This window comes from Conger conger, chromosome 1 (genome assembly GCF_963514075.1).
Source record: "Conger conger chromosome 1, fConCon1.1, whole genome shotgun sequence".
Classification (NCBI taxonomy): Eukaryota; Metazoa; Chordata; class Actinopteri; order Anguilliformes; family Congridae; genus Conger; species Conger conger.
The window spans coordinates 44,004,108-44,021,548 of NC_083760.1; the positions used below are offsets into that span (position 1 = coordinate 44,004,108).

The 17,441-nt window shown below is 40.3% G+C and overlaps 1 protein-coding gene across 2 annotated transcripts in view; it reads right to left on the bottom strand.

The window, feature by feature from the left end:
* The window catches only part of scfd1 (sec1 family domain containing 1), a 105,484-nt gene that overhangs the window by 4,775 nt on the left and 83,268 nt on the right, over positions 1-17,441 (bottom strand). For both annotated transcript variants that reach the window (XM_061240232.1, XM_061240242.1), the window contains exons 21-24: positions 8,459-8,511; positions 5,882-5,915; positions 5,494-5,559; positions 5,120-5,188 (exon numbers count right to left, since the gene is read on the bottom strand). In XM_061240232.1, the coding sequence (XP_061096216.1) occupies positions 5,120-5,188; positions 5,494-5,559; positions 5,882-5,915; positions 8,459-8,511 (222 nt within the window). The remainder of the gene's footprint in view (positions 1-5,119; positions 5,189-5,493; positions 5,560-5,881; positions 5,916-8,458; positions 8,512-17,441) is intronic.

Below are 17,441 nucleotides of genomic sequence, written 5' to 3' on the forward strand. Positions count from 1 at the left end.
TAAATAGACTTGGGCAAGAGTTTGAAGACAGGTTCTGTGACTTTGATAAGCTGGAGCCATGTGTGTCATTCATTTCAAATCCTTTCATGCAAGTGGACATGACACACACTACTGAGCAACTAATTGAGGCATTCAACTTGGATGCTAGAGATGGAAATTCTCACTTCGCAAAATTACATCACCCTCAAAGCTGACCAGGGCACAACAAACTTTTGGTGCCTTGTGGACCCAGAAAAGTATAAAGGTGTGAACTTCATAAAGAACAAACACAGAACACGCCTTACTGATGCAAGTCTAGAACACTCAATCAGAGTTGCAGTGTCAAGATATACCCCTGATTAGTGCACTTGTGAACAATATACAATGCCAAGTTTCCTACTAAAAGTGAATAAACTGAGTAATTATACTGGAAAATAATACCAGAATAAACAGAGTGATGTTACCAGAATAAAAATAAGATAATAAAAAAAGTTACTAAAACATGTTACCAGAATAAACTGTATCTGTTGATCTTTTAACCAAGGTCTGTTGAAACCAAAGATGTTTACTCCTTGTCAAGTTTACAATGTACTGCACTGTGACTTCATTATAAGAGCAGGGTGGTGGAAGGTTATGTTTCAGGTACCTGTCACATTTAGAGACAGATGTTACAAATGTGAAATTGTTGCACTTTAAAATGTTGAAATGATGCAATTTAAAATGTTCAACATTTATCATGCATCATGGATGTTCAGATTGACAGAAATCATTAAAATTGCACTTTAAAAAATATATATCTGTGTTTACCTATGATCACTTGGTAAAACATTATTAATAATGTTTGTCAGGAATCATTAACAGTAATTAGTGAACATAGCTGCTTCTCCTGTAGGCAGTTAAATGCATAATACTCGTTACCAAGCAAATTTCAACAGGTCTCTACCCTTCAGGTAGCCCTCGGCCTCAAAAAGGGTTGGGGACCCGATTTGGATATTAATTATAAAAGGCTTTTTGACCAGGGGTGCCCAAATGTTTGCACATTGTAAAATGTCCAATGTCCAACAACTGAACCGCAATTGTCCGCTACTATTTTATGTCATGCTATGTTACTTGGCTAAGGGGTAAACTAAAATGGTCCCCATTTTACATATCATGGTGTAACTGCCCAAAAATGAGCTCTGTGGGGAAGACTACATTTCCTGCTTCAGTGTTCTTGAATTGCCACCTAACACATCAACCATACTCAATGATCAAGGCAGGTTAGGATCAAAGGGAGGAAGACAGGGTGGTAAATGCAAGTTTACCATATGCTTTGGTGACAATGACCATTTGGTTTCATTCCAGATCACATGCATAGGTAACAATGTCTGTTTGTCTGCCTGTCACCCAATCAGGGACAGGAACCTGCACTGTGGGGTATAAAGCTTGTACCTTCACAACACTTCTTTGTAATTGTCCTGCCTTGCTTTTACCTGGTGTGCTTCATACTACACTGCTCAAAAAAATAAAGGGAACACATAATCATTACAATGTAACTCCAAGTCAATTACACTTCTGGGATCAGCAACACTGATTGTGAATCAATTTCAACTGCTGTTGTGCAAATGGAACAGACAACAGGTGGAAATGAGAGGCAATTAGCAAGACAACCCCTATAAAGGAATGGTTCTGCAGGTGGTGGCCACAGACCATTTCCCTGTCCTCATCCTTTCTGGCTGATTTTTGGTCACTTTTGCATTTTGCCAGTGCCCTCACCACTAGAGGTTGCATGAGGCGGTGTCTGCAACCCACAGAAGTTTCTCAGGTAGTGCAGCTCATCCAGGATGGCACATCAATGCCCGCTGTGGCAAGAAGGTTTGCTGTGTCTCCCAGCACAGTGTCAAGAGCATGGAGGAGATACCAGGAGACAGGCCAGTACTGCCTGAGCCCTACAAAATGACCTCCAGCAGGCCACTAATGTGCATGTTTCTGCTGAAACTGTGAGAAACAGACTCCATGAGGGTGGTATGAGGGCCCGACGTCCACAAGTGGGGTCTGTGCTCACAGCCCAACACCGTGTAGCCCGATTGACATTTGCCAGAGAACACCAGGATTGGCAGATTCGCCATCGGCACCCTGTGCTCTTCACGGATGAGAGCAGGTTCACACTGAGCACATGTGACAGACCTAACAGAGACTGGAGACGCGGTGGAGAACGTTCTGCTGCCTGCAACATCCTCCAGCATGACCGGTTTGGTGGTGGGTCAGTGATGGTCTGGGGAGGCATATCCTTGGAGGGTCGCACAGACCTCCATGTGCTCGATAGAGGTACCCTGACTGCCATTAGGATGAGATACTCAGACCCATTGTCAGACCATATGCTGGTGCAGTGGGCCCTGGGTTCCTTCTGATGCATGACAATGCTCGGCCTCATGTGGCTGGAGTGTGTCAGCAGTTCCTGCATGATGAAGGCATTGATGCTATGGACTGGCCTGCCTGTTCCCCAGACCTGAATCCAATCAAGCACCTCTGGGACATCATGTCTCGTTCCATCCACCGACGCCACGTCGCACCACAGACTGTCCAGGAGTTGACTGATGCCCTGATCCAGGTCTGGGAGGAGATCCCTCAGGAGAACATCTGTCGTCTCATCAGGAGCATGCCCAGACTTTGTAGGGAGTGCATACAGGCACATGGAGGCCACACACACTACTGAGCCTCATTTTGAATTGTCTTGAGGAATTTCCACAGAAGTTGGATCAGTCTGTGATCTGATTTTTCCACTTTTATTTTGAGTATGATTCTCCATGGGTTAATGATTTTGATTTCCATTGATCATTCTTATGTTATTTTGTTCTCAACGCATTCCACTATGTAATGAATAAAGATTTTTAACTGGAATATTTCATTCATCGAGATCTAGGATGTGTTGTTTAAGTGTTCCCTTTATTTTTTTGAGCAGTGTATAATTAAGACTATTTTTGCTGTATTAATAAATTGCTACTAACCTGAATTTTGGACTACAAGTTTTACTTCACAAAGGACCAAACTCCCAGAACCGCTGATCAGTCTGACCTGAATGCTTATTCATTGCCAGGGGCTCTGGAATCAGGCACATGAACTGGTAATCACCGTACCAGTTAACATAATCTCTGGTGCTTGGCCAGAAGAACTTATTCACTCCATTGCAAGTGCATGCATTTGAATTGAATTGATCAAATGCATCCATAGCTAAAGAGTAACCTCCTCTAGGCTGTGGTGTGGACAATCAAACAGCTGCTGTCCCTGTATAGGGCCTGTAGCATAGTGGTTAAGGTGAATGACTGGGACACGCAAGGTCGGTGGTTCTAATCCCGGTGTAGGCACAATACGATCTGCACAGCCGTTGGGCCCTTGAGCAAGGCCCTTAACCCTGACTTGCCCCAGGGGAGGATTGTCTCCTGCTTAGTCTAATCAACTGTATGTCGCTCTGGATAAGAGCGTCTGCCAAATGCCTGTAAAGTAATGTAATGTATTTGAGAATGCCAGGGGAAATGCAGTGCATGCATGCATTCTCATGGTGCCTTTAAACAGGGGTACTTGACTTAAACCTTCATCCTTCTTTTCAACTTCCTCCTCACTCACATAATAGTTTCACCTTGCTTGGCTCCTTCATCAGCTGGAAAAAGCTTTGTACATCAGGGATATCTTTCCCTTGTATAATGTATCAATATGTCTTCATTGAAGTCCCCACTCCATCTGGTACACCCTTTCCATTGCTTGCCTCAAATAAGTTCCATGTCACTGTTGAGAAACCTCTCTGGTGTGGTTCAGTGGATATGATGTAAATCAGGGGTCACCAACACGGTGCCCGCGGGCACCAGGTCGCCCCCAAGGACCACGAGTCGCTCGCAGGCCTGTTCTAAAAATAGCTGACTAGTGAGCTGCATCTAAAATTTAATTTTATTCTGTTGCTATTTTTTTTTTATCACACTTGCATTTATATAGATTAAAAAATGACAATATCTTAAAAATATGTTTATTATACATGAAGTTTAGATAAGTTTAGGTGAACTCTGACCTACTCTAGTTCAAAGGTCACAAAACAAACTGGTAGCCCTTAGTATGACTCAGTAGCCAGGAAGTAGCTCTCAGTTTCAAAAAGGTTGGTGACCCCTGATGTAAATGTTTTCAGCAGTTTTTGTGTTGGGTGGCAGGTACATCACTAAAAAAGTGAAAGTTTTGGACATTAATGTGGTCCTTTCCCAGGAATTGAAGAATAAGGTCCAAATGAGCCCATATAGCTGGTGGATCATGCTTTCTGCTGGGGAAGATGGTGCAGAAGGGCATGGGGGCCTGGCAGATAAAGCACTTTGCTGCTGATGTGACCCCCCCCCCCCCCAAAGTGGACTGACTGGATTTCATTGGAATATTTACATGCATAGTTCTCGATTAAATCAATGTGGTTTAGAGAGTCTTTGGCAGGCTCTCTGAGATTCTTGTATGCCTTGTATTGCCAGTGAATATTAAAATTAATTTTGAAGGTGAAACAAAACAAAAAGTGTGCAACTGTCCAAATACTTACGGATTGCACTGTATGTGGGTAAAAGTGAGTACCAGCCCACTTAAAGCACTGGTGAAATGGTGGAATGATATTCCAGACAGGGAATTAGTTGTATTCAAAGATTTTGCTTTCAGTTCATAAATGTCGTATTGAAATAACTGAAAACCAGTCATTACCTCTCATTACAGATACCTTTCATTTCAAGATTAAGTAAAGGGCTTGTAACATACATTTTATTACCAGTGGATGTATTATTTCATAAATATTTTTAAAAATATCCCCCAAAAGAAGTGTTTTGAAACTGACAGCACTTAAAAATGCAGTGAATGAACAGTATATAACTGATTCCTGCTTTTTGAAAAAGTTTTTTTACTTCAGTGTCACTAATATCTTGTATATCGTATTGTTACGCTGTGATTCCCACCCATACAAACATACTACATACTCATTACTTCACTTATAATGCTAAGAATGGGCAGTACACAATTTATAACATACCCATACTGGCAATTTTTGCATTCTCAAAATTAACATAGTATGTAGTAGAAACACACTAAATACTAATTATGGGCTGCAAGTTGGACAGAAGGATAGGTGCATTAGGTGCAGTGCCATTACCTGTTTGATGAACTGGGAAGCATTGAAGAGCTCACTGCAGCCATAGAGGACTCGTTTTCCCTGCTTGGCCTGTGGAACACACAACAGGATGTAGTCACTGCATAAACCCACCATCCCACTCTTGTTGGGGGTCCCATTATAATGGTGGAGAGGATTGGGGAGTGTAAGGGTGAGATTTACAGCCACCGAGTATGGACCTTTGCTGCCCGGCCTCCCATTCCATGCAATAAGCATTCAGGGGGGCCTTCAACAAATTAGTCTGACATCATATGTTCAGGTAAAAAAGTAACATCAACGCTATGTTACTTGCTGCTCCAGAGACATATTCATATTTTTCATGGATTGATATAATATTTCTAAGTGCAAAAACCTACCTTGGTATAATCAACAAGGTTTTGATACTCAATGTAGTTTCCTCCTCCGACCACAAACACAATGGCCTGAAAAGAGAAACATGTAACAATGGACTCCAGAGCAAACAAACACTCAACAGCAGACTATTGAATCAACAAAATCTGAGAAAGTGAACTGAAACCTTTGTAAAAACCACGGAGGCCAACACAGTAACGCTGTGTCCCTGCACAACACATTAGGGACACACAGTGACAGTGCAGGGACACACAGTCACAGTAGGGAAGCAGTGTGACAGAGCAGGGACACAGTCACAGTATAGGGACACAGTGTGACAGTGTAGGGACACACAGTCACAGTGCAGAGACACTCAGAGACCGTACAGTAAGCTCTCTCCATTGTGGCACTCACCTCCTGAAAGGGGTTCTTGTTCCTGGGGATGGAGCTGAAGGCAGAAGAGGACAGCATTAGCACTATTCCTCCTTCCTTCTGCAAAACATGTCTCTTCCAGGGTTAAGGATAGATTTTCTCATGGGCAATTGAGTCACCAAAGCAAAACCTGCAGCACTGGTTGTAAAGGTGAAAGTGGACTGTCAGTCTTTCGTCCATCGCCAAGCCTCGGCACCCGTAGTTTCTGCATTGCGTCCTGCACCATTAGTCAAATCTTATTAGTAGCTTTTCAGCCGATTCAGCATGTCGAACTAGCGGTAGAGGCACAGTTCTGTGGGCAGAGGCCGTTGGTGAAAGAGAGCTCTCCAATTCGCTGTTCAGCTTAGCGAATCAGTGCACAAGAACAGAAACGGAATTGAGCAAAGCAAGCAAATCGACAATTTAGATGGCATGCTACATGTGTAGAGGGAATAAAGGGACCAAATGTATCTGGTGTAGCCTAAGTGTATTCTGAGTCTGGCCTTATAGCTAACACTGGGGATAATAACTTCACACAGTAACTGGAAGACACTTAAAGTATTATTTTTCATTAACCACACAATGCAGTGATGCAGCCACTGGTGCTCAGGGAGGCTTAGGGCCTGGCCACTTCATTAAATAATATATCATATGCCCACATAAAATGGCACAATCTTTCACTGTGTTTGCCAAAGTATAATATTGCAATATTATTTTCCTTACATTTTGGGAGTGAAAAAAAGTCTGTTGTAGTTTAAATTTATGTTAGCTCATTAGATTAATGAGTGTGTGTGTGTGTGTGTGTGTGTGTGTGTGTGTGTGCAGACCATAGACGGTACAAAAATAACTAATTGAACCCCACCTCTTTCTTCCCATTAGCTTAAGTTTTAAAAACATAGCCATGTGCTTCAAGCAAGCTTTGGTTCAGAGCTAACATTAGACATAAAAATATGACATCCAGGATAAAAAAATGCATAGTTACGTAGACATACTTAACATCTACCCACTCCCCACCAAATGCATTTTCTAGCTAGCCAACCATGACCCATTTGTGAAGCAGCCATGGGGAGATATTCAAGAGAGGGAGAGTGAGACATTATTTGGCAACTGTAGCCAAATAATGCATCTCTCGTAACAGTAGCTCTGCCAGAGCCTCCCATATTGACTTTAAAAAGTTGATAAATTATCATTTCTGGTTCATTTTAAGGGGAAAATATGACAGATTACTGATCATTATGCAGTCACGCAAAGAAATCAATTTTTAAATGGTAAATATAATTAAATGATGAGATCTCATACCCGTAATTAACAATAAAAAACATGCACAACTGCAGCAACAGTAGTAGGCTAACAAGCTAAATAATGAAAACCAAGGGGAAGTTGTATTCGGAGAGTCAGCCTATGAGTGAATTACATTGACGCATTCTTATCACTTAATTTGGTGAATCACAGAAAGAAAGAACATGCTTGTTTGCTTTTAATTTAACAGAAAATTGCTAGAAATAGAGCTCAAATTGCATTGCGAAAAAATAAAACAGTTACCATGTGTCCGTTTTTATTTTAAAGTTTGTTTTGTTAGGTGTACAGTATGTTGTAGCTTATGTAGTCTTTTACAAGCAACTGACATTGATGTTACCGTAACAGGGTGCACTGAGTGTCAGTATACTGTTGATTCTGCAATCCGCATAGGTTAAACATATGTAGCTGCTAATTAGCAATAATGAAACTGTTTTATCACATAATTTAAATCTAGATTGTGCAGATGTTGCCTCTCATTACTACGGTCACAAGCAAACAATTGTAGTGCTGCAGCAACGTCAGGCACACTAGGCAAGACAGAATGGTGATTGACGAACAACATTATTTGGACTGGAAACTCAGCTGATATAAGTTGTTTTCAGACTGAACTGGCAATGGTATGGAGTGGAGGTGAGATGTGACCGTTGCTAAACTGCTAGCTATATGCGTTACTTTTTGTCATTCTCATTGACTGACTGAAAGCTACAGGATGAGACATAGACATATAAAGTACATATTTTGTAACAGGTGAGGGAGGAGCCACTGTAGAACATTGAACTCATTGCCATGTTCATGAACCCAGTTTTGGCAAAGCTACCTAAATGGGGCTAAAGGAGGTGCATGTCCATAATTTTAGGTAGCTAGTTAGTCAGCGAGCCTATACGTATGTAATTAGCTACTAATATTATAATTTATATGTAAAGTCAAGAGTACTCCCCAAAAAATCTAAACAGTTCAGTATTAAAAGGTAGATATTTTGCCAAAAGCAAAGCCATTTATATTTATGAGTTGATAATAAGTATAAATTATATCTGTCCTTAAATGAATGCAGCAGCTCATGCAGACAGTTGAAGCACAGGCAACAGAATACAACAGAAGACACACAACCATAGACTGAATACTGTAGATAGTCTGTTATCATTATGTGTGGGATGTTAAAAACATAGAAGACCTAAGTGTTGTTTGTTGGGAAACAGGAGGGGACAAACAGCAACAACTCAAAAGGAAGCATGGAACACAAATCGATAATGTTAATGGTAAAGTAAAGACTCTTTACCATACCTCTCACTGCCACGGAGCATCTTTGGGTCAAAATATCTGTAGTCATCAGTCTCCTGCAGGACATAATAGTTTAACATTATACAGAATGCTAAGCACATTCACTACACACTTACACAGCAATTCACCAGGCTAACTGTGACTCAAGCAATGGGATATGAAATAGGCAACAGCCATTTTTCATGCAACATCGATTTGGAGCCAAAGGTTTAGCATGACAGTATCAAAAATAATAATCCCACCTAGATTACCGTGGATTAAGTTATAAGAAAACATTTTTTCATGACATTTCACACAGGTGGAAATTCAAATGAAGGTAATTAGTACTGTGGGTTCTTCCCTCTTACTGGGGTCAGAACCAGTTTACCAGTACCAGTTTTTCACACACACAATGAGAGGAAAAGACAGGATCAATTCCTGACTGCAGTGCACTGAGCTCAAAACTGAGCACTAAACCCAACCATGAAACCCAAGAAGATGAGTTAACTGTGTAATCAATATCAGAATCTGGGTCCACCACCTACCACAGACTCAAACTGCATTTTGGCTCTACAAACTCTACAAAAGGTATCATGTGTATTTGAAATGTCAATTATTCATTTTAATAGCAGAAGTTTATATGCAAACTTTCACAACATCAAAGAATATTTAACTCATCTAAACAAAACATTCAGTGTGATAGCCATATCTGAGACCTGGATCAGTGCTGAAAAAGGTGTGGATTTTGACTTGAATGGATATGAACTGAACTACATAAATAGGGAGAACAAAAAAGGAGGAGGGGTGGCCCTGTATGTTGATGGAAGATTAAATTATAAAGTAGTGGAAAACTTGACAACTACCATTGATGAAGTGATGGAGTGTATTACTGTAGAAATCTACTTGGAAAAAAAGAAAAATGGAATTGTAAGCTGTGTATACAGATCACCTGGTTCTAACATTGAAATATTTAAGAATAGTATGGAAAGATTGTTTGATCTGAAAAATCAGAAGATTATGTTTATTTGTGGAGATTTTAATTTAGATCTCTTAAATCCCAACAAACACAAACTGACTGATGAATTTATCGATGTAATGTTCAGTATGAGTTTAGTTCCAGTAATCACCAAACCAAGCAGAATAACATCTCACTGCGCCACTCTAATAGACAACATATTCACAAACATTATGGACAATAGCATAATGAGCGGGTTACTATTGAATGACATCAGTGATCATTTGCCAGTCTTTGTAATGTATGATTGTGATGGTGTGAAATATAGTGATGATAACATGACTAGATATAGGAGAGCAAGAACAGAAGAATCTATAAATAATTTTAGAAATGAATTACTAACACAAAACTGGAAAAATGTGTATGAAGAAAATGATACTGATAAAGCTTATGAAACATTCCTGATAATGTTTCAATCATTATATGATAAACACTGTCCTTTAAAAGAATATAAGAAGAAGCAAAAATATATAGACAGGCCATGGCTGACAAAGGGACTACAAAATGCATGCAAAAAAAGAATACCTTATATAGAGAATTCATAAAATCTAGAACTATAGAAGCAGAAAATAAATACAAATTATATAAAAATAAGTTAACTAATATTATGAGGATATCTAAGAAGGATTATTATAATACAATATTAGATAGTAATAAAAATAATATTAAGGGCATGTGGAATGTATTAACCAATATTATTAGGAATAAATCAGCAAATATAAGTTACCCTCAATATTTTATGGATAATGATAAGACTGTAAGCAATCGGAATGATGTGGCTACTGGGTTCAACAACTTCTTTGTAAGTGTGGGACCGAAACTGGCAGAAGAAATCAAAAATCCACAGCCAGAATAGGGAGGAGGAAAGGTTGAGGATTTCTTAGATAGCAATCCAAGCTCAATGTTTTTGAAAGCTGTTAATGAAAAGGAGATTATTGACACCATTAGCAAATGTAAGAATAAAAGGTCTACAGACTGGAATAACATTGATATGGCTGTAATCAAGAAAGTAATTGAAGCCATTGCAAAACCCTTCACTTATATTTGTAATTTGTCTTTCAAAACAGGTGTGTTTCCAGGTAAAATGAAAACTGCTAAAGTTATTCCACTATACAAAGATGGAGACAGAAATCAATTCACTAATTACAGGCCGGTGTCTTTACTCTCTCAGTTCTCTAAAATATTGGAAAAACTCTTTGCTAGCAGGTTGGATAATTTCATTGAGAAGCATAAATTGTTAGCTGATTGTCAGTATGGATTCAGATCGAACAGAACCACATTGATGGCATTAATTGAGTTAACTGAAGAAATGACCAGGTCTATAGATAACGAAGTATGCAGTAGGAGTATTTATAGATTTAAAAAAAGCATTTGATACAATAGATCATCACTTATTAATCAATAAACTGGAAAAGTATGGTATCAGAGGGGTTGTACTCAACTGGATGAAAAGCTACATAGGTAACAGACATCAATTTGTACAGATCGGCGACAAGAAATCAACATGTTTAGAAATTATTTGTGGAGTGCCACAGGGGTCAGTATTGGGTCCAAAATTATTTATATTATACATAAATGACATATGTAAGGTGTCAAGAATCTTAAAATTTGTATTATTTGCAAATGACACCAATAGCAGCTTTTGGAGGTGGTCACAGTAGAAATGAGTAAACTAAAAACTTGGTTTGACTTCAATAAATTATCATTAAATCTGAACAAAACCAAACTTATGTTGTTTGGACACCGTAAAATAAACACACAAGTAAAAGTGATGATCAATAATATAAATATAGAACGAGTGTATGAAAATAAATTTCTGGGTGTGATTCTAGACCACAAAATCTGCTGGAAACCCCATATCAAATATGTGAAAGCAAAAGTGGCACGGAGCATTGGAGTGTTGGGGAAAGCAAGACACATTTTGAATGAGAGAGCATTGTATACTTTGTATTGTTCACTTGTTTTGCCATATCTGAATTACTGTGTAGAAGTATGGGGCAACACCTACAAAACCAATACACAATCAATATGCATACTACAAAAAAGAGCCATACGGATAGTTAACAATGTAGGATATCGTGATCACACCAATATACTGTTTTTAAAAGTGCATGCCTTAAAGTTCAGAGATCTGGTAGAATTCAAGACCGCACAAATAATGTATAAAGCAAAAAATAAACAGCTTCCTGGTAACATACAAAGACTGTTCACAGAGAGAGGGGGGATACAACTTAAGAGGTGAATTAAATATGAAACGGCATTATGCTCGGACTAATATTAAAAGTATGTGTATTTCGATTTATGGTGTGGTGTTGTGGAATGGTCTCGAGGAAAAAATTAAACAGAGTATAAATGTAATGGAATTTAAAAAGATGTACAAAAAATATATTTTTACAAGGTACAGACGTGAAGAAGGAGAATGTGCCACTTGCTAGTGGTAAACGTTTTTGTTTGATTATACTGAACAGGACTGAAATTGATGAATTTACAAACCTAAAAAACTTTGGTTTGTTTTTTTGTTTTTTCTAAAATTGTAATTATTAAATGTTAAGATTGGGATAGGACTGGATAAGCTTTGCTTCTTCCTATTCCATTTCGGACTTATTATTGTAGGGGGAAAATTCACAGAATGAAAGATCTCCCTCCTAAAAGCATGATAACCAATCACAAGTCAAAATCAGACTCCGCCTTAGTGAGCAGGCTGGTTCCTCCAAAACTCTCGACGATGTGTGCTAAAAGTTTATCAATATATCTGTATTAAAGTATGATATGTACCCTGTATAGTTTCAAACTGATTAACTGCTAAATTGTGCTAGGATTACACAGTGAGCCCAGCCAGCTGGCAGGGGGGGGGGCCCGTCTTGAACTGTGTAGACCAAACTGTCAAGGACACGGGCAGAGCAAGATATGACTATACAGCTGATTTCTCCGGGACTCTCGATGTTTTATGCCAGGAGTGTATCTATTTGACCTAGAACATTAATTATAGCTGAGCTTATGAAAACGCAAGAAACCACAGTGAAAACTGTTGAAATGAGAGCAAATAATGCTACGTACATTTACTCCCTTAGAAGAGAATAATTAATCAAATGTTTAGTATGTCTGTAGATTAGAAAAGTATATTAGAAGTGAATATTAATGAAATGTTTAGTTTGTCTGTATATTTTCAATGATTACTGCTGCTTAGTTCGTCTTATAAAAGCGAAAGATACAGAGTGACGTGTATGGATGACGTGTTAGAGGGAGGGCATCCAGAACTTTCTGAGGTCTGGTAGTTTGCCAAGAGCAGGTGCGGGGTGAAGTGAGGACACGTAGTTGGCAGAATGCCCTGAACTTTGTACAGAGTTGGCAGAGCATAAGGACCGTTGGCAATTTGCCACAATGACGTTGTGGGAGGAGCGTTGGGAGGAGTTACGATAAGAAAAGTGTGGGTGATTTGCCAGAATGAGGTTTGAGGAGGAGTTGTAGGTGGAGTAACTGTGTATAAAATGGGTGTACAAATGCCAGTCGGGGTTCAGTTCTGGAGAGCTGATCCGGCTTTATGCACGTGTGCTAATAAAGTCTGATTTTCCTGAAGATCTTGCTGCCTGGTGTCGTCTTTTCCCTCGCGAAGATGTTTTTCGACAAATTGAAGATTTGGACTCTGTCGTTTCCTAGACACGACATTTGGGGGCTCGTCCGGGATACGAAAGAGAAAGAGAAGCTCCCGGCGACTGGAGACCAGGGCGGAGAGTACTTTTTGATAAGCTGCAGCTGCAGCCTATCAGGGAATGAAAGTATTCAAGGACTCTGATCTCCCCTCCCGGACGCCGGAGGCAACATTCTCTCGTATAACTAACCCGGCAACTAAATTAAGGGGAAAAACGTAGCAAACTTTTCAGGAAAAGTGCGCGAGGTGAACTGTGAGTAAACGGTGTGGGAATTTATTAATTGTGTTGGAAAATGTTTTTTTAGCAGAACTTGTATTAAGTCTAAAAAGTATATTGATACTGCGGACTGAAGTTATATTGTTGCTGCTAACGATTTTAAGTTATGTGATAAGAGGTGCCAGAGACTTGGAAGGAAAGAAACCCAAAAAGGGGATCCTGCAAGCTATATCTAGGTAGTTACCTCAAGGTGTGATGTAAGAGAAAAATTGCTGTGATGTAAGAGAAAATACTGTTACGCTGTGCTGATGCTTCGAAGGCTTGTGCGGATATAACGTTGTATTGAGACAACGGAGGTAAAAATCGTTATTTATGTATGTGTAAGATAAGAAACGCAAAGAGTGAATAAAAGTATTAACGGGAGAAAATACAGGCTCTGGCGGAAAAATAAAGATAAAATATATAATAATATAGATAATAATAGGGAAAATAAAGGTTAAAGACATAATAATATAGATAATAATAGGCGGAAAAAAATATAAATAAATAGATAATAATATAAAAGTATTATGGGCAGTATATGAAAATGAAAAAGGGAAAGAAAACGGCAATTGAGATAATAGCGGGGGTGTATCTTAAATGTATACAGGAGATAGAAACTATCTCCGATAAGTGGAAACAAAAAAAGAACTAAGAAAATGGTGGCAAAATGGCCGTTTGATAAGAAAAATATGCGGAGGAGAAGGAGAGCGTAATGGCGGCGGGTAGAAACTGAAGCGAAGAGGCGACTCCGCCTCCGTATGACGTGTGGCCTTGGGAAGGAGGAGTGTGGAGAAGGGGGGTCAAAACAGGTGCAGAGGGACTTAGCTGGGTGATACAGAACTATAATTTTTTAAAAATAAAACAAGAACAGCACAGAAACCCATACGGTTTCGCGATAAGGAGGAGCTCCCCAAAATAGTAGGGCCATTATTAATTAGGGTTGCTGTACCTCGATACATTCCCTGGTCCACTCAGGGCATGCAACATGTAATAACAAATCTCCCTGAGTTACAGAATGGAGTGAGCCACTGGTTCAGGGTGCTGGAGAAGGAGATGAGCGGCCGAATCTTGGCTGTCGGGGGCCTGAAGGCTCTCCTGGGGAAGGTTGTGGGGATGGAAACAATGCTGGATATATTCGAGCAGGCTGGCGTTGTCAGAGCCCAGATGCAAACCTACAGCAGTGGACAGTGGGCCATTTGACAATGTACGTGCTGCGCAGGTGGAGGCTGATAACCGAAAGGGACGCACAAACAGATCCCATAATGCCGTAAAGCCATACGGGAGGGGATGTCACCAGGAGTGGGGTGCCGCCTCGATGAGGTGGTGGGACTGAACACCATGACACACAGGGAGTTTGTGGATCATGTGGCGCATGCTGAAGAGAGACAGCGAAAAGATGGAAAAAAGCTGGAAGATCAAGCAAAAGACATTCAAAGAAAACTACTGTGCAGCTGAAGGAGCTGGAAGCCAAAGAACCAAAGCACCCCCCACACCCGAACCATGGAGCAGCCCGATGGCGCCCCGCCAGCGGTGGTCTACAACTTCTCCGGCATCCCTCACCCAGTGGCCATGCAAGGTAATATACAAGGGGGGGAACTACAAATGGGTGGGAACCAAATGAAGGGAGGGCCAGGGAATGGTGGGCAAACCAATCAGTGGACAGGGCAGCAGAATCAGCGCACTTTTGATGATGCTGGTAGTGGTAGTATTTATGATAGCTGGTATTTATCTGATTCTAATTGGAGTAGATAATCAAAGTAAAAATAAAAGTAAACTTGGTGAACTTAGAGTAGTAACACATAGAACCAGACGCCTTCCTAAAGGTTCTTTGTCTCTTTTTATTTTCTTGCTCATGTGAGCTTGTGGGTGAGGGACGTTGTCCCCGGTATTTGTATTTTGGTTTGTGTTTTTTCCTGAGCTGCGTCTCATGGTTCTTTATTTCCGTGCCTAGTGTTTTTTCTGGGTTGTATGTTGTTATTTTGGTTTTGGTTTTTTAGGGTCACTTTATTCCAGCTTACAGCTGGGAGTGCCAGAAGCACCAACAGTGCCCCAGCGGACCCAGTACGAGAATTGCAAGCCGGCTCACCAGTGGAGGGACGTGCAGACCACATCCACTGGTTGGAAGATCAAGCCAGCTCACCAGTGGAGGGACGTGCAGACCACATCCACTGGTTGGATCCAGGAGCCCACCTGTTACATGGACTATGGCAATTCCTTGTGCTACGAATCAACATGTTAACAAAATTAAAAGAAGTGTGTGATAATTTTAATAGTTGAGTCACTTAGGATAATACATACAGCTGTGATACGGCTATGGCCAATCAAATTACGCGGGATGCACTTGTGCAGAGAGTGTTGGAGGAACCATGGAAACGCCGTTATATTGAGGAGTCTGAGGCAATTGGATGCTGCTATAGCAGCAGGGGATGTGCAGGAACCCAACTTAGTATGGTGCATTGGCCAAGGGAGATATTCGGGGCCATAGGTTTTGACCCCGAAAGGGGGGAATGTAGGGGGAAAATTCACAGAATGAAAGATCTCCCTCCTAAAAGCATGATAACCAATCACAAGTCAAAATCAGACTCCGCCTTAGTGAGCAGGCTGGTTCCTCCAAAACTCTCGACGATGTGTGCTAAAAGTTTATCAATATATCTGTATTAAAGTATGATATGTACCCTGTATAGTTTCAAACTGATTAACTGCTAAATTGTGCTAGGATTACACAGTGAGCCCAGCCAGCTGGCAGGGGGGGGGGCCCGTCTTGAACTGTGTAGACCAAACTGTCAAGGACACGGGCAGAGCAAGATATGACTATACAGCTGATTTCTCCGGGACTCTCGATGTTTTATGCCAGGAGTGTATCTATTTGACCTAGAACATTAATTATAGCTGAGCTTATGAAAACGCAAGAAACCACAGTGAAAACTGTTGAAATGAGAGCAAATAATGCTACGTACATTTACTCCCTTAGAAGAGAATAATTAATCAAATGTTTAGTATGTCTGTAGATTAGAAAAGTATATTAGAAGTGAATATTAATGAAATGTTTAGTTTGTCTGTATATTTTCAATGATTACTGCTGCTTAGTTCGTCTTATAAAAGCGAAAGATACAGAGTGACGTGTATGGATGACGTGTTAGAGGGAGGGCATCCAGAACTTTCTGAGGTCTGGTAGTTTGCCAAGAGCAGGTGCGGGGTGAAGTGAGGACACGTAGTTGGCAGAATGCCCTGAACTTTGTACAGAGTTGGCAGAGCATAAGGACCGTTGGCAATTTGCCACAATGACGTTGTGGGAGGAGCGTTGGGAGGAGTTACGATAAGAAAAGTGTGGGTGATTTGCCAGAATGAGGTTTGAGGAGGAGTTGTAGGTGGAGTAACTGTGTATAAAATGGGTGTACAAATGCCAGTCGGGGTTCAGTTCTGGAGAGCTGATCCGGCTTTATGCACGTGTGCTAATAAAGTCTGATTTTCCTGAAGATCTTGCTGCCTGGTGTCGTCTTTTCCCTCGCGAAGATGTTTTTCGACAAATTGAAGATTTGGACTCTGTCGTTTCCTAGACACGACATTATCATTGTTATTTTTTCTTTATTTTTTGTTTTGTTTTTTATTTTAATTGTACGAAAAAAAAAAAAAAAAAAGAAATACAAGTTTTTTTTAAAGGAGAGACGTTGTTTTCGGAGTTAGACGGGTGGAATTATAACCACTGAACACACTTGTATCCTCTTCTGTCTTCCGCTGGTTGAGTGCAGTGATCCGCACACCTTCTGAAGGTAGTTTTAAAAGGTAGAACTTCTCAGAAATGTCTCATTTTTATATTTTTTTGCCACAAGTCTATTTCAACTACTTCTTCACTTTGAAGGAGGTAGGCTACTGATTCTGATAGATTTCAAGTCTTTATACAAAGGTCCGGTTAACACGTCTCTGCTCTTTCTTAACTTCGGCTGCCTCGTCCTCCACTGTCTGTCTCTCTCGCTCGCTCATGCAACACTTCCTCTGTAAATTTTGGTTCAGAACATTAAGGCAAAGTCAAAGCTGTCATATCGCTCAGGTTAGCCAAGTTAGATTACGTGATACTTGTATGCTC